Source organism: Oncorhynchus keta, chromosome 37 (assembly GCF_023373465.1).
Source record: "Oncorhynchus keta strain PuntledgeMale-10-30-2019 chromosome 37, Oket_V2, whole genome shotgun sequence".
In the NCBI taxonomy this organism is placed as follows: domain Eukaryota; kingdom Metazoa; phylum Chordata; class Actinopteri; order Salmoniformes; family Salmonidae; genus Oncorhynchus; species Oncorhynchus keta.
Window position 1 is genome coordinate 2608049 of NC_068457.1, and position 18314 is coordinate 2626362.

Genomic DNA, 18314 nt, shown 5'->3' on the forward strand with positions numbered 1-18314 from the left:
TATGAGATTCTGCTCATTTCTGCAGTCATATAAAGTGTAGTATAATTGCATTAAATGCTTACCAAAATCCACGTCACTGATATAGCCTATAACCCTGACACTACGCGCTTATTAATAACCTAAATTATCACTATCCAATTTACTCATAACATTAGGAATAGTATGCTTGCATTTGTCTGCAAATGCGATGATAGACTACAAGCTATCTAGCCAGCTAATTTTGGATAACTGAATGTTGTTGTTAACTGGTTATTTTAACAGCTAAACTAAACTCGAAATCGATCAGACTTGATTTACCAGTGTTGAAATGATCGTAGCAGACCAGTTAACGTAAACTCAGCCCATACTGTACAAATGTGCGCAACCGCAAAATTCACACAAGGCTACAAAGAAAACTAATGGGACTGTAGCGACTGTGTTGACTTCAAAATTGGGGGGTGTGAACTAGGTTTCTATTCAAGCGTTGATCGACATGGTAATGGCTCTATAGTATTGGAGAGAAGTTGAAAAAACGGACCCTCCATTACATCGTGACGTGTCATGTCGTAACGTACACGTACAGCACGCATAAAGCAACTATTTCTGTCTTACAATTTCTCACCACCAGGTGTAGCACTTCTATCATCCTTTAAAAACAAGAAATGGACAGTGACGGGGGTAAGAGGGGGATACCTAGTCATTTTTTGCGTCATCATTGCATGCGATCATCATTCTCAAAGCTGCTGTTTACTTCTAAGATCACTTTAGCACCGCCCTAAAAACCCGATTCAAATTCGACGCAAACCTTCAAATAGGTTAATCACACATTATATAAACTCTTTATAGTGTTTTATTTACATTTTAGAGGTGATAAGGTGATAAGTTGGACAGATCGAGTGAAAAAAAGCAATTTTCCCACACAACATCTCTCCTTCTCACTGTCACACATTAGTTTCGCTTCCCCACCCTCCATTTTTAAAAAGATGCGACAGGGCTCATTGCATTCTCTAATTATGCAGAAACGGGCAGCGTTTAGGTCATGTAATTGATTATGTTGGAACGGGGAGAAATTGTGCTTAACAATGGTATTGTCATTACAGTTGATCTGGAAGTATTACGTTTTTTGGGCGCTAAACTAAGGGCAATTGTAACCAAGGTGATGTACAAAAGTGAGTTTACGTTACTGACAGCTGTCTGAGTTCAGGTCTTGACGGGCAAAAGGTTTCTTTGCTATTGTGACAGTTCTTGAGTCTTATCTTAGTGTCACCAATGGTGTTTTATGATTGCAGGGAATCTGTAAACATGTTTTTCCCCATTGTCTTTCCTGCAGGCAACTACTCAAAATGAATCAACTTGTTTTAGGCACTGTTACCATGCAGTTTGGTGTATTTTTTAGTTAACTAGACAAGTCCGTTACGAACAAATTCTTATTTTCAATGATGGCCTAGGAACAGGGGGTTTACTGCCTGTTCAGGGGCAGAAAGATAGATTTGTACCTTGTCAGCTCGGGGGTTTGAACTTGTAACCTTCCAGTTACTAGTCCAACACTTTAACCACTAGGCTACTCTGCTGTTGTTGTCGAATAATTAATGCGGTGGTCTTCCAACATGGCAGCCGGGAGGCATCGTACGTCAACTCCTCTATTGTTAGACTGGTTACTCGACTATCTTGTCAAAATAATAGAACGTCTTTGGTGGTACTCACGGGCCGCTACGTGGTTGGCGCTGATTGGTTCAATACGTATACCTTGTGTACCGGAAGTAAATGTTGAGAACTGATGTGCATCGGGAATTATTTCAGCCCACGGTGTGAAAGAAGATGGACACACTACATAAACTAAAACAATTTGATGCCTATCCGAAAACTCTTGAGGATTTCCGAATTAAAACATGCGGTGGAGCTACGGGTGAGTGGTTTTGGGTAGACTTTTGATAGCGCTTAGCTACTTGCAGAACACATACTGTCCCCAGTAGCTAGTTAGTAGGACTAAGATCACTGTGTTTGGACTAGCATTCTAGATCTGTCAGACTAGAGAACAGAACATATTACTATGTAGTTTGCAAAAATTCTATGGGATTTGGTGATATTCTGACTTTTTCTTTCTCCTTTTTGAAGTCACCATCATAAGTGGTCTCATCATGTTGATCCTGTTCTTCTCAGAGTTGCAGTATTATCTCACTAAGGAGGTAGGTTAATGTAACGTTACATCTTCTAAAAATAGTCAGGGAACATGCTAAGTGTGCCAGTCAAATATGTGGGTAAGAAGCTAGTTCTGTATGGATCACACTTGTAAACGGAAGGATGTTCTAATGGAGAACTATGACAACAAGTAACTATAACAGCTAGCAAGCCTAGCCAACTTTGCATGCCACAATTATTGTGGTTTGTATACTTTATAACAGTGGTATTCAATCTTTTTCAGCTGATCCCATTGCAATTATATTTTTTTGTAATCAAAGGTAGTTCATTGCCACCAGGGCAACTGGGAATGCGCAACATTCCAATGGTGGACATGGTGCTGAAATGCAATGACTAGCCAAAAGTATCCTACTCAAGTTAATTTGTCTCTTGAGTCGGAATGGTGCTATGCCGGTGTTGTTGCTGAAAATCTCCCCCGCACACTATATTCTTAATTGCTGCGACTTGCTTGCTAGTTGGGATTTCTGCTCTTCACTCCGTTGTCACTTTAGCTCACATTTCACTGATCTTAATAGCATACAGCATGTTTTATTTTTGTCCTTCAAAGCAGCTGTCAATGATCACGTTAGGCTGGGAAAATGTACCTCAATCACGGGATGGAATATGTCGTACATATTCACCCCGAAATTGTGAAAGGTGACTCGAAGATTGAAATACTGCTAGATTTGAATTAAATTGTCGTTTATGCCAGCATGCTAGGCTAGCTAATGCTATAACACCCATTAGATTCCATTAAAATGGTACACCTAGCATTTGGTTGAGTAACTACCGGAAGTGTTGAATGCAGTTTTTTGTTGCTTTAGTATTACCTAGCCTAGCATTCTGACGAAAACTGGTGTTTATTTAAACTAGCACTATTTCAATTTTCTCGATTCACCTTTAATCATTTCGGGATTGAGGAAGGTTTTCCCAGCCATATAACGTTACTGCGCTGAGCTCTGGCTGTCCACATTCCGGCACAGGGCCTTTCCAACCGAGAGAAATGAACGAGTCAAATCCCTTTGGCTAGCCTGTTTGAGAATAATTGGAACATCACTATCACTTTATGTTCTGTTATAATTATTTAGCCATCTGTCATAACGTTTGCTTAATCTGAGGCCCGGTCCGCATTTTAAATACCACTGTTTTATGACTTGCAAAATATGAATGTTGTTCTGCCAACACAGGTCCATCCTGAATTGTTTGTGGACACATCACGAGGAGACAAACTGAAAATCAACATTAATGTGATATTTCCTAACATGCCGTGTGCCTGTAAGTAACGTTAGAAAAAACCTAGCATGCATCATCACATTTTGACAAACTTACACCTGCACAATTAACCCCTATATGTGCGTTTTTCTGTGATATTATCAAACAGTTTCATAAATTGACAAAATGCTTCTGTAAAATCTGAAGTAATCTTTTGGGGGGTTTATGCATGAAGCAATATGGGGATTTCACAGTTGAAGTATATGACATTTGTAACATTTCCGTGACCTTCAGATCTCAGCATTGATGCCATGGATGTTGCTGGAGAGCAGCAGTTGGATGTGGAACACAACCTGTTCAAGCAAAGGCTCGACAAGGATGGCAATCCTGTCACTACAGAGGCAGAGAAACATGGTAACTATATTTCTAATAGCTTGCTTGTAATTGTGTTCTATTACTTGAAGACCATTATACACCATGGAATACAGCATAGGTTTTCCCTCTTGGGAAAATAAGATTTATGAATTGTATTGAATAGTTCATGTTTTCACTGGGTCATGGATATTGTTTTATTGTCATCTCTCATGTAGATTTGGGACAAGAGGAAGGTGAAATCTTTGACCCTAGTAAGCTAGATCCTGAGCGGTGTGAAAGCTGCTATGGAGCAGAGACAGAGGATTTGAAGTGAGTTCCCATAACCGGAATGCCCTCCAGAATGCCTTCCCAGGCTTCACAGATCATACTTCCCATGACCAAAGACAGACAATGAGGGTTCCCTGTCAATCTCATAGCTTCAATCCCTTGCCTGTGAAATTGGACTTGTTAGAAAGAATCCATGAAATCTTGTATTTATTTGAGCCCTGAACTCTTTTGCAGAACATAGGCTATCACCAAATTAGCTAATCCTTTGTCCAAAATGTGATTGTGATAGTACGTGTTACATTGACATATTACTTATGCTTTTGCTTTTTTGTAGGTGCTGTAACACCTGTGATGACGTACGGGAAGCGTATCGCAGGCGGGGCTGGGCCTTCAAGAACCCTGACACCATAGAGCAGTGCAAGAGGGAGGGCTTCAGCCAGAAGATGCAGGAGCAGAAGAACGAGGGCTGCCAGATTTATGGCTTTCTTGAGGTCAACAAGGTAACTAGTCTTAGACTGACTCTTTGGATAAGTTCATAATCAGAAAGAATAGTCAGTACTCACACACTGGTTAACACTTCATAGAAGGAATGCGTTTTATTTAATGGCTGACAATGTTTCGAATTTCAATTGCCTGGCTTTCAAATGGTCAGACAGTGTTGAAAACAACATGATTTAAAATTAATCTTCACTTTTTGGGAACAGAATTCTAGATGTGGTTAAATAAAATTAGGCATGGAAATGTGCTGCCACTGAGATGTAATATTTTATGAGGTGCTCATAAGGTGCTCATATGAGGTGCTCATTGTTAGACTTTTTTCTGAAATCTTCAATTTGTCTTTTTTGTTGTTAGGTGGCAGGAAATTTCCACTTTGCCCCTGGAAAGAGTTTCCAGCAGTCCCATGTTCATGGTAAGACCTGATATCAATGATCTACCTAAGGAAAATAGAAGTTCTGTGCTTTCTATCAATCCTCTGAATTGCTTAGAGATGAAGCAGATTGACTGATTTGGGTTCGAATTCTAAAATTGCTTACTTGCTACTAGAAACACCTTGTGGTTTATTAAACCAGTCTATCTCAGACCAGATTTGGGTACAGACCCTCTTGTAGTGTAGACTTTGTCACTAGACCAGTAAAGACATTTCTAGTGCATCCGTTACTAGTCTTTCCAGTAAAACACTGAAGTGAAACATTTGGTAAAGGGTCTTTTTCTCTTTCATAACTCCTTTCATTTTCTCGACTTCTTCCATTCTTTCCTCCTCCGGATCAATCATTAGGCATTAATTGTATCTTTATTTTTTATTTCATGAAAACATCTGACATCTTTGTGGCACAGGTGAAAAAATGTGTCAAACTAAGTAGCTATTTTCCCCCCACTTATAAATAACATTTTGATTGTAAATTGATAGACTCACTTGCTTTATCATAAATGTTGCCTACTAATAACACCAATATACTTATTTTGCATTGACACTTACTCTCTTTGAAAATTAATTAATGTGAAATGTATCAATTTGTTTGCAATCGGTTTGCCAATGGATATTTTTTTTAAATTCAATTGGTGTCATCTTGATGAGCTTCTTGACAAAAGTTACTACAATGTCACTGATGTAACCTTTGTTACTGTGAAGACGGGCCAAATTAATTTAAAAGTATGCATTTGTGATTGAAGAAAAATAGAAGGTACTGTTTTCATAGGATTTACCTTAAGAATTTGTCAAGAATTGCTGATAAAGTAACATGGTACATAAACCAGATGAAGTTGTAAGCCCTAAGTACTAGTCTCTCAACTTGCTTGGAGGCATTGAAAGGTGTCCTTTGTCATTATGAACAACATGTACCGGAAGCTTAGAGCAAATGCCTCACCAGCTTAAAGCTGCTTTAATGTTCCATTTTATTCGGTAGACTAGTACTACTCTGTCTGGTTTTTGCCTTTAAGCAGACAGTCTCCTTGTGATCAGAATTTGGCCATAATGAAATACCAGTGAAATACCCTTCAGAGGCTTATTGCCTTTGGCCAGCCTCTTAGGACTGGCTTTTTCTGTGTAGCCCAAAATGCGTCATATAGTGACTCTTCTCTCTTCTTTCTGCAGTGCACGCTGTGGAAAGTAAGTCCATCATTTTGTAGCTTTTATTTTTGTAGTAAACATCACCCCCCTAGCCTGGTCCCAGATTGTTTTGTGTTCTTGCCTACTCCATTGCTATCCTTGTCCAGCCAAAGACCAAGTTCGGCATGACCGTGCCTTTTCTCAATTGGATTTGCTCAACTCCTGCGTCCTCTCTCGCCTCCTTTTGAGAAACAAAAGTCAAAGGTAATCGAGGAGAAGGAACGTGGATGAAAAATGAGCTTGTATGAAATTTTTCTCCTCTCACGCGTCATCGGGCAAATTAAGTTTACAGGGGTTGAATCCCAAAATGTGTGAAGTGAGAACATTTAGTTAGTTGTGCGTGACATTTTATATGTACAAAGGTGGGTGTGGTAGATATCCAAACTCTTCAGGCGAAGGACTCGAGTAGGATACACATTATTCTCAATGAAAGATGGCTATCGAGGAGGGGAGGATATTCTTCCATTCATCTACTAACAAATTGACACTCTCCTCGACAACATCAGTTTCCAGGTCACGGAGGAGAGAGGCTGGACTTCTGCTCAAATGTTTGTGCATGATGGCACAAACAGACTGGCACCCAGGCCACATCCCCCTCACATCACTGCCTTCTAAATTGTCCAGTCAAATATGAAACTTCGTATTTGAAGAGGTTGTCTGTCAGAATTCACCCTGTTACTTAAAGGCTAGTAAAGACAACCAAAGCTGCTTCTAACTGATTTGAAACTGTCCTTTTTGAATAACCAGCATGTGATTGTTGGTTTGATCTTTAATTGAGGTGGTACAAGCAGTAATCAAGAACACATTACAAGTTATTGTTGAGCACACAGCCCTCAAATGCAATGGGAGAGCTGTAGATTTGATGAGACTACTAAACCCTCATACTCTTGAGTATACAGAACATATACAGTAACCGATGTTCTATCAGATCACAGCATTACTGATATATTGTCTCATTTTAATTTCAGTTCATGATCTGCAGAGCTTTGGACTAGACAACGTAAGTACTTAAAACATTTTTTTAAAGTATTGTCTTTCCAAGGCAGTGTTATCCATACCCCTTTAAGTGCTTATTTGTGTTTCTTGTGTCCTACAGATCAACATGACTCACTTGATCAAGCATCTATCCTTCGGGAGGGACTACCCTGGTATCGTCAATCCTCTGGATGGCACTGATGTTGCGGCTCCACAAGGTTAGTAATTATCCCATTTGTCAAATTCCCCACACCGAACATTTGACTTGGACCTACTACCAGCAATTGAAATCAGTGTTTGACATACTTTGTCCAAGAACTATGGAGAAGTTGTGACATGGGAATAAGAGTTATTACAAATGTCCCGTTGTGTAATTATAAGTGCCGTAGAGGTGGTCTCTGCAGCAGATGTCCATCCCAATGGACATGAATATACCAAACATGCCTCTGCTCTGCATCATCATCATCTTCCCAACTCCTCCCATCTGCTCTCTGTCGCTCATGCCGACCCTGAGGGAAGTAAGGATACAGCATTTGAACAAAATCACATAACACTATGGAGTTCTATTGGACAATCTACAATATGCTGTTTGGATGGCTGCAATAGTCTTATCAAAACTGATATAGTAAAGAAATCGGTGATGCCCAAGTAGAATATGGCATTCTTTCTATGTCTTGAATTTCAGTGTAGGCCTACGTGTATACGGTAAGTTGTTCACTTCACTAACATACCTTATACAGGAAAATGTTCCAAACATGACACCAGCTGCCATCCCAACTGCAAAACCCATCACGAATCCCATTTAAAATTGCGCAACATCAATACTTCCCGGGAACGTTTGCGAAACAGACCAGGCTGAGGTTTGAGAAGTCAATGGATGTTTCTCAATATGCAGTTTACTGTGCTCCACACTCTCATGTTCCGAGTGCATTCTCTTGAGTACGTTCTTGTGAGGGCGAATGTGTGGAGAATACATAAAACAATATGCACTGCTCAAAAAAAATAAAGTGAACACTTAAACACAATGTAACTCCAAGTCAATCACACTTCTGTGAAATCAAACTGTCCACTTAGGAAGCAACACTGATTGACAATAAATTTCACATGCTGTTGTGCAAATGGAATAGACAACAGGTGGAAATTATAGGCAATTGGCAAGACACTCCCAATAAAGGAGTGGTTCTGCAGGTGGTGACCACAGACCACTTCTCAGTTCCTTTGCTTCCTGCCTGATGTTTTGGTCACTTTTGAATGCTGGCGGTGCTTTCACTCCTAGTGGTAGCATGAGACGGAGTCTACAACCCACACAAGTGGCTCAGGTAGTGCAGCTCATACAGGATGGAACATCAATGCGAGCTGTGGTAAGGTTTGCTGTGTCTGTCAGCGTAGTGTCCAGAGCATGGGGGCGCTACCAGGAGACAGGCCAGTACATCAGGAGACGTGGAGGAGGCCGTAGGAGGGCAACAACCCAGCAGCAGGACCGCTACCTCCGCCTTTGTGCAAGGAGGAGCACAGCCAGAGCCCTGCAAAATGACCTCCAGCATGCCACAAATGAGCATGTCTGCGCAAACGGTCAGAAACAGACTCCATGAGGGTGGTATGAGGGCCTGACGTCCACAGGTGGGGGTTGTGCTTACAGACCAACACCGTGCAGGACGTTTGGCATTTGCTAGAGAACACCAAGATTGGCAAATTCGCCGCTGGCGCCCCGTGCTCTTCACAGATGAACGCAGGTTCACACTGAGCACATGTGACAGTCTGGAGACGCCGTGGAGAACGTTCTGGTGCCTGCAACATCCTCCAGCATGACCGGTTTGGCGACGGGTCAGTCATGGTGTGGGGTGGCATTTCTTTGGGGGGGCCGCACAGCCCTCCATGTGCTCGCCAGAGGTAGCCTGATTGCCATTAGGTACCGAGATGAGATCCTCAGACCCCTTGTGAGACCCTATGCTGGTGTGGTTGGCCCTGGGTTCCTCCTAATGCAAGACAATGCTAGACCTCATATTGCTGGAGTGTCAGCAGTTCCTGCAAGAGGAAGGCATTGATGCTATGGACTGGCCCGCCCGTTCCTTAGACCTGAATCCAATTGAGCACATCTGGGACATCATGTCTCGCTCCATCCACCAACGCCACCACAGACTATCCAGGAGTTGGCGGATGCTTTAGTCCAGGTCTGGGAGGAGATCCCTCAGGAGACCATCCGCCACCTCATCAGGAGCATGCCCATGCATTGTAGGGAGGTCATACAGGCACGTGGAGTCCACACACACACTACTGAGCCTCATTTGGACATGTTTTAAGGACATTACATCAAAGTTGGATCAGCCTGTAGTGTGGCTTTCCACTTTAATTTTGAGTGTGACTCCAAATCCAGACCTCCATGGGTTGATAGATTTGATTTCCATTGATCATTTTTGTGTGATTTTGTTGTCAGCACATTCAACTATGTAAAGAATAAAGTAATACAAATATTTAATTCATTCAGATCTAGGATGTGTTCCCTTTATTTTTTTGAGCAGTGTATTTTAGAAGCACTCTCTCCCCCTACTGTATTACCTCACGCTTGACCATTTACTCAACCTTCTTCCAGCCAGGACAATAGCAACAATGGACGAAACAAGATATACACAAATCAAACATCTTACTTCATTATCAGCTAGATATTTGAATCGTGTACTATAAAAGCAGATTACAAGTGGCTAAGTTTAAGTGACAAACTAAGCTAGCGGAGTTAGCTAGCAACGTTATTTGCACACCGAAAGCAGATTTTGATGTGTAGCTAACTAATGTGTTGCGACGTGCATGGCTACATGCAGACTTTTAAACTTTTATCTCAAGCTTCTGTTTACCCAGCTAGCTGTGTTTTGGCTGGCTAACTGGTTAGCATGTCACCTTGGTGTGGCCTTGAAGACCTTGAAAGGATATGTGTGTACACTTTTTTTTTTTTTTTTTTTTTTTTTTGCAGGAACATATTTTATTTAACTAGGGAAGTCTTAAGAATAAGTTCTTATTTAAAATGGCTGACAGCCATAAATACAAGAAGTATACAAACAGACAATGATAATATATGCTAGGGGTACAACTAATTGCAGATTATACAAAGCCCTTAAGACACAAGTATTGACTGTTTTAACAGCTTTCTTATTGGAAGTAGAATGGTCTTAATGTACTCCTTATAGAAAACATGGAAAAGTTTGATTTTTTTATTTATTTGTGAATTTACATTTATGAATGACATTTTGCTGTTGGAACAATTTAGATTTAAGATGTATACTTGTTTTTCTTTATCCTTATTATAGTTAAGGAAACCGAGCAGCACATTTTCCCATAACAAAAAAGGCATCAAGAAATTTAACAATTATAGAACAATAGATATCTTTCCATAATTTCTTTACATGTTGACAATGCCAATATAAATGCCGAACTCTTTCTGGATGCTCAACACAAAGTACAGTTAATGACTTTTTTTTTTTAGTATCTTCGGGTAATAATTCTGAGGCCTCTGACTTTAACAAGCAGGTATTTGTGTGGTAATAATGACTTTTTTTCCAACAGATATTATTGACAAATGTATTCCAGTAAATTGTGACAAGGTATTGATACAAAATCCCTTTGAAATAAAGCACGTATAGATCTGTTGTTCTGAGGGAGCAAGGAGAAACATATGTTTCCTATTGTAGAGTCACCCTCTCTTGATCCAGTTCTCAATAAGACAAGGTCTTGTTACACCTCTGAACAACCTGAGTTACAGATGGAGTACTATCAAAGACTATGGCGAACTCTAAGTGTAACCGGGATATTGTAACGAGAAAAAATGATCTATATCTCCTCGTAATTGAGTAACAATCCTTCTGCATTAAAAAGTTGACCAGCAGCATATGACGACTAAACCAGTTCTTAGTTTCTATACAAAATATCATTGTTCCGTATGAAATATCTATGCATGGTCATTAATATATATATATATCAATGACCACGCTAAGAATATCAGCATAGAGTGCAGTGCCTAAGTTCTAATTCTATGGTTATCAGTCACTTGAAGACAACCTTTTCTTTTTCGATGATGTTTGAAATGCTTTCCTAGCAGGCGGCCATTACTTGAAGTCGACAGTTAGCTGAGGTGGTGTTGGAGCCAGATAATGTGATGTTAAAGCTATAGCACCTCCTTGTGTTCATGCAGAGTGGAATGTTGCATTTGTCCAGACTAAATGTGCTCGACCTCAGCAAATGATAGAAAAATCTATTTGTTTTATTCCAGCTTCCATGATGTATCAGTACTTTGTGAAGATTGTCCCAACCATCTATGTGAAATGGGATGGAGAGGTGAGTATGTTGTACATGACAGCAATGAAATGTAGGTATTTCATAATTTAATAATATAATAATATATGCCATTTAGCAGACGCTTTTATCCAAAGCGACTTAGTCATGTGTGCATACATTCTACGTATGGGTGGTCCCGGGAATAGAACCCACTACCCTGGCGTTACAAGCGCCATGCTCTACCAACTGTGCTACAGTTGCTACAATCTGATATAGCGATAAGATTAACTCTATTTTATATTTCCTTTTACATGTTAAGGTACTTGGGCATCAAACAAGGACTTTGTTGTATTACTTGTCTTACAGGTGGTTAAAACAAACCAATTCTCTGTAACGCGACATGAGAAAGTAGCCAATGGGTTGATCGGAGACCAGGGCCTACCTGGTGTGTTTGTATTATATGAACTCTCCCCTATGATGGTCAAATTCACAGAGAAACAGAGGTAGGTAGCTTCAAACATTATTTGGTGTATATACATAGTGTATGTGGACACTAACATTTGTGGATTCAGCTATTTTAGCCACACCCGTTGCTGACAGGTGTATAAAATTGAGCGTGCCGCCATGCAATCCCAATAGCCAAACATTGGCGGTAGAATAACCTTACTGAAGAGCTCAGTGACTTTCAACGTAGCACCGTCAAAGGATGCCACCTTGCCAACAAGTCAGTTTGTCAAATTTCTGCCCTGCTAGAGCTGGAAACGTCTAGGAGCAACAACTGCTCAGCTGAGAAGTGGTAGGCCACACAAGCTCACAGAATGGGACCGCCGAGTGCTGAAGCACGTAGCGTGTACAAATCGTCGGTCTTCGGTTGCAACACTCAATACCGAGCCTCTGGAAGGAATGTCGGCACAAGAACTGTTCATCGGGAGCTTCATGAAATGGGTTTCCATGGCCTAGGAGCCGTGCACACAAGCCTGAGATCACCATGTGCAATGCCAAGCGTTGGCTGGAGTGATGTAAAGCCCACCACCATTGGACTCTGGAGCAGTGGAAACACGTTTTTCTGGAATGATGAATTGCATTTCGCCATCTGGCAGTCCAACGATCCTGGGTTTGGAGGATGCCAGGAGAACGCTACCTGCCCGACTGCATAGTGCCAACTGTAAAGTTTAGTGGAGGAGGAATAATGGTCTGAGACTGTTTTTCACATGCTAGGACCCTTAGTTCTTGTGAAGGGGTAAGCTGTACAGTGATCTTAACTGTACAGCACTGTACAGCATACAATGACATTCTAGATGATTCTGTGCTTCCAACTTTGTGGGAACAGTTTGGGGAAAGCCCTCTCCTGTTTCAGCATGGCACAAGACAAGGTCCATACAGAAATGGTTTGTCGATTTTTATGTGGAAAATAAATCGAGCACCTTTGGGATGGATTGGAATGCTGACTGCGATCCAGGTCTAATCGCCAAACATCAGTGCCCGACCTCACTAATGCGCTTGTGGCTGAATGGAAGCAAGTCCCCGCAGCAATGTTCCAACATCTAGTGGAAAGCCTTCCCAGAAGAGTGGTGGCTGTTATGGCAGCAAAGGGTGGACCAACTCCGTATTAATGCCTGTAAATTTTGGGCATGAGATGTTCAACGTGTGGCGTCCATGACCCTCAATGGATTTTTCAATGGGAAGTCTGCGTAGCCTATGTAAATTGTGAGCTGTGTGTTATATCAAATGTGTTTTGCTCTCTTTTTTTTTCAGATCATTCACTCATTTTCTTACAGGACTGTGTGCCATCGTAGGAGGTGTATTTACAGGTTGGCACCTCTGCAATCTCATATTTCGAATGCAGCAAACATGGCACTCAATAGATCTTTAATCATTTTAATATTGTTTTTAATTAGTGATGGCTTTCTCAGTTTGAAGGTAGTGTATACTATGCACTACTGGAGGTACAGTGCCTTGTGAAAGTGTTCACCCCCTTGACATTTTTCCTATTTCGTTGCCTTACAACCTGGAGTTAAAATGTATTTCTTTTTTTTTAAGGGGGGGGTCGCCATTTGATTTACACAACATGCCTACTACTTTGAAGATGCAAAATATTTTTTATTGTGAAACAAACAAGAAATAAGACAAAGAAACTGAACTTGAGTGTGCATAACTATTCACACACCCCCCACAAAGTCAAAACTTTGTAGAACCACCTTTTGCAGAAATTACAGCTGCAAGTCTCTTGGGGTATGTCTCTATAAGCTTGGCACATCTAGCCACTGGGATTTCTGCCCATTCTTCAAGGGAAAAACTGCTCCAGCTCCTTCCAAGTTGGATGGGTTCCGCTGGTATACAGCAATCTTTAAGTAATACCACATATTCTCAATTAGATTGGGGCCTGGGCTTTGACTAGGCCATTCCAAGACATTTAAATGTTTCCCCTTAAACCGCTTGAGTGTTGCTTTAACAGTATGCTTAGGGTCATTGTCCTGCTGGTAGGTGAACCTCCTTCCCAGTCTCAAATCTCTGAAAGACTGAAACTGGTTTCCCTGTATTTTGCGCTATCTATTCCTTCAATTCTGACCAGTGTCCCAGCCGATGAAAAACATCCCCACACCATGATGCTCTCACCACGTTTCAGTGTTGTTCTCGGGGTGATGGGAGGTGTTGGGTTTGCGCAATACATAGCTTTTTCCTTGATGGCAAAAAGCTCAATTTTTAGTCATCTGACCAGAGCACCTTCTCCAATATGTTTGAGTCTCCCACAACACATTTGGTGTTTGCTAAAATGCGTTTCTCATTTTGTCTTTAAGCAATGGCTTTTTTCAGGCCACTCTTCTGTAAAGCCCAGCTCTGGAGTGTACGGCTTAGTGGTCCTATGGACAGATACTCCAAACCCTGAAGGAGCCACAAAGCTCCACAGAGGAGATATCTTTGGTCTGTTGCCTCTCTGATAAACGCCGTCCTTGCCTGGTCCGTGCGTTTTGGTGGGCGGCCCTCTTGGCAGGTTTGTTGTGGTGCCATATTCTTTCAATTTTTAAATAATGGACTTAATGGTGCTCTGTGGGATGTTCAAATTTTCTGATATTTTTTTTGTAACCCAACCCCCATCTGTATTTCAACTTTGACCCTGACCTGTTTAGAGCTCCTTGGTCTTCATGGTGCTGCTTGCTTAGTGGTGTTGCAGACTTTGGGGGGTCTTTCAGAACATGTTTTTTAAAATTATATTTTTATTGCACACAGGTGGATTTTATTTAACTAATTATGTGACTTCTGAAGGTAATTGGTTGCACCAGATCTTATTTAGGGGCTTCATAGCAAAGGGGGTGAATACATATGCACGCACCACTTTTCCATAATTTTATTTACTTCACTAATTTGGAATATTTTGTGTACGTCCAAATACATGAAATCGAAATAAATAAAAAACATTTCAATTACAGGTTGTAATGCAACAAAATAGGAGTAATGCCAAGGGCGCTGAAATACTTTTGCAAGGCACTGTAGTACAGTTTGTTGGAATGAGCCTTTTGGATGGTGGGCCAACTATTTGTCATGTTAAATGCTTTATCTTGTATATTTTTTCCCAGTGGCTGGACTAATTGATTCCTTGATCTACCACTCGGCAAAAGCCATCCAGAAGAAGATTGAACTGGGCAAGGCATCTTAGTGGAGTGTTTTGCACAAGGGCAAACCAGACTGTTCATCATTCTCCGGAAGGGCCTATCTGTAAAAGGGAAGTGACTACAAACTGATGCTAACTAACATGGCAATAAACAAAATCAGAATAATCTCCCTCAATATGGAAAGGAAATTTTACCGCTAACTCTCCCATTAGTTATTTTTGTTTTTACATCCCTTATCCATACAAAGAATGAAAGACCGACTCACTGGACAGAAGAGTGATTTAACAGATGTTTTTGATCACATTTGATTCATCCCCAGTCCAAGCACATTGTATATCAGTTGCTTCCAATATACACGTAACAAATATAAACACAACATGGAACAATTTCAAAGATTGTACTGATTTACAGTACATATAAGGAAAAGTCAATGAAAATAAATTCATTAGGTGCTAATCTGGATTTCACATGACTGGGAATACTGATATGCATCTGGTCAGAGATACCTTAAAAAAAGGTAGGGGCGTGGATCAGAACCAGTCAGTATATGGTGTGACCACCATTTGCATCATGTAGAGCAACATCTCTTTCGCATAGTTAATCAAGCTGTTGATTGCAGTCTGTGGAATGTTGTCCCACTCCTCTTCAATAGCTATGCAAAGTTACTGGATATTCGCAGGAACTGGAACATGCTGTCTTAAACGTTGATCCAGGGCATCCCAAACATGCACAACGGGTGACATGTCTGAGTGTAGGCCATGGAAGAACTGGGACATGTTCAGCTTCCATGAATTGTGTACAGATCCTTGTGACATGGGGCTGTGCATTATCATGCTGAAACAGGAGTGACAATGGACCTCAGGATCTTGCATTCAACTTGCAATCGGTGAGAAAAAAAGAAGAAACCTGCTAGTATCACTGCTCTTTATTAAGCTTTATGTATCGGCCTCAAGGTCTTCATCACTGCTTTAAAAAGCAGTTATGTGTGTTGTCTGTAGCTTATGCCTGCCGAAACCATAACCCCACCGCCACCATGGGGTACTCGGCAAACCACTCACCCACAACGCCATGCACGCTGTCTGCCATCTGCCCGGTACAGTTGAAATCGGGCTTCATCCATGAAGAGCACACTTCTCCAGCGTGCCAGTGGCCACTGAAGTCAGTTACAACGCCAAACTGCAGTCAGGTCAAGACCGTGGTGAGGATGACGTGCATGCAGATGAGCTTCCCTGAGACGGTTTCCGACAGTTTGTGCAGAAATTCTTTGGTTGTGCAAACCTACAGTTTCATCAGCTGTCTGGGCTGCTGGTCTCAGACGATTCCACAGGTGAAGAAGCTGGATGTGGAGGTCCTGTGCTGGCGTGGTTGCGAGGCCGGTCGGATATACTGCCAAATTCTCTAAAATATGAACTTTACATTTTTTTTGGCAACTGCTCTGGTGGACATTCCTGCAGTCATGCCAATTGCACACTCCCTGAACTTGAGAGATCTGTGGTTTTGTATAATGTAACAACACTGCACATTTTAAGTGGCCTTTAATTTTCCCCAGCACACGTTGTACCTTTGTAATGATCATGCTGTTTAATCAGCTTCTTGATATGCCACACCTGTCAGGTGGATGGATTATCTTGGCAAAGGAAAAATGCTCAAACAGTGATGTAAACAAATTTGTGCACAACATTTGAGAGAAATAAACTTTTTGTAGGCTTATTTCTGGGATATTGTATTTCCGCTCATGAAACATGGGACCAACACTTTACATGTTGCGCTTATTTTTGTTCAGTGTATATACCTTTCTGCCATTCTCATCTACCCTAAATCTACTGTCGTGGACATGTTTATCCCATCCCTTTAATTTCTAATCTCTTTGATCAATCATGGACCCTTCATTTACATAATTATTTGTTATGACATTGGACCCGAGCAGGTTGAATGTGTTTTTTAATGTGTATTCATTAGTGCAAAAAGTTTTGCTATAGAATACTTTTTGCAACTGAAATGAGTCTTATTTGAAAATTTATTTGGGTCCCTCCCAGTTTTGTCTCGTTTGGTTCCTAGTGAATACACCCCAGATTGATGGAATCTCTGACCGTCGTTGAGTGGACTACTTAAGGAGACCAAATGATGCAGTTTATTGTTCTTTTGTTGTGATTGCACATTTTGAGATCCAATTCAGGGGCCTGTGTTGAGTGAAAGTGGGGTTGAGGGAAAGTGTGTGGTGTGTGTGTGTGTGAGCGCATGTGTACAGTTTATTGTGTGTGTGTGTGGGAGAGGTATTTATATTTTGAGAATCCTCAACGGTTTTTAAAATGACAAAATAAATGTTGAATACACCAGCCTGTAATGTAGTAATTTGTGATATTTTGTGGACAATGTCCTCTGTCCAATTCCTGTCCCAGGAACAACTGAGTAAAATATACACTACGGTTCCAAAGGATGGGGTCACTTAAATGTTTTTTTTTTAAGAAAAGCACTAAGCCAAAAAAATATTTTAAATAACATGAAATTGATCAGAAATAGTGTAGACATTAGTTGTAAATTACTATTGTAACTGTAATTGGCAGATGTAAAAAAAATAAATAAAAAAAAAAGAATTTTATGGAATATCTACGTAGGCATACAGAGGCCCATTATCAGCAACCATCACTCCTGTGTTCTAATGGCATTTTAGCTAATCCAAGTTTATAATTTTAAAAGGCTAATTGATCATTCGAAAACCCTTCTGCAATTGTTAGCACAGCTGAACTTGTGCTGATAAAAGAAGCAAAACTGTCCTTTAGACTAGTTAAGTATCTGGAGCATCAGCATTTGTGGGTTCGATTACAGGCTCAAAATGACCAGAAACGAAGGAAAATCATCCGTTTCTAGCTACAATAGTCATTTACAACATTAACAATGTCTATACTGTATTTCTGATCAATTTGTTATTTTGAACAAAAAAATTTGCTTTTCTTTTAAAAAAACAAGGACATCGCTAAGTGACCCCAAGATCTGAGAGATCTTGAACACTTGAATGGTCTTTGTCCATAGAATGAATGATGCTGTATATAGCTAAAGGGGACCCTTTATTTGGGTTAGGTGTTTCTTATTGATCATACAAACTGAATTTGAGACCATCACTCTTGACAAATTGACTTATCTAGTTGACATACTCATGAGAAAAAATAAAACACGAGTCTGTTGCCAAGGCTCTGTACTGATCTCTAGAATGTCAATGATAATTCTTCTGCACTATACTTCCTCTAAACTCATGTGGAATAGCCTTGGGATGAGGAGATTACAAACAATGATCACTGCACGTGACTATAGTGGCCTCCTTTCAATTACGTCTTTGTCAAAGTAGGCTA

General features: G+C 40.7%; 1 protein-coding gene across 2 annotated transcripts; it reads left to right on the forward strand.

Annotated features, from left to right (window-relative positions):
- The first annotated feature begins 1718 nt into the window (after nucleotides 1-1718).
- LOC118370057 (endoplasmic reticulum-Golgi intermediate compartment protein 3-like) lies at nucleotides 1719-17303 on the forward strand. 2 transcript variants are annotated; one of them, XM_035754846.2, is made up of 14 exons: nucleotides 1719-1885; nucleotides 2095-2165; nucleotides 3345-3432; nucleotides 3664-3783; nucleotides 3960-4053; nucleotides 4346-4511; nucleotides 4864-4921; nucleotides 6104-6118; nucleotides 7087-7118; nucleotides 7215-7311; nucleotides 11352-11416; nucleotides 11723-11859; nucleotides 13112-13167; nucleotides 14932-17303. In XM_035754846.2, the coding sequence occupies exons 1-14, from the start codon at nucleotides 1798-1800 to the stop codon at nucleotides 15009-15011; spliced, it is 1167 nt and encodes a 388-aa protein (XP_035610739.1). In that variant the 5' UTR covers nucleotides 1719-1797; the 3' UTR covers nucleotides 15012-17303. The 2 variants fall into 2 exon arrangements, with proteins under 2 accessions (XP_035610739.1, XP_035610740.1); XM_035754847.2 differs by lacking the exon at nucleotides 6104-6118.
- The last annotated feature ends 1011 nt before the right edge of the window (nucleotides 17304-18314 follow it).

Bases quoted from the DNA above. Each gene is read 5' to 3' on its own strand.
- LOC118370057 (XM_035754846.2), top strand. From the start codon at position 1,798: ATGGACACACTACATAAACTAAAACAATTTGATGCCTATCCGAAAACT. The intron at 3,433-3,663 runs GTAAGTAACGTT...CGTGACCTTCAG, and splicing joins TCCTAACATGCCGTGTGCCT to ATCTCAGCATTGATGCCATG. The intron at 13,168-14,931 runs GTTGGCACCTCT...ATTTTTTCCCAG, and splicing joins CGTAGGAGGTGTATTTACAG to TGGCTGGACTAATTGATTCC.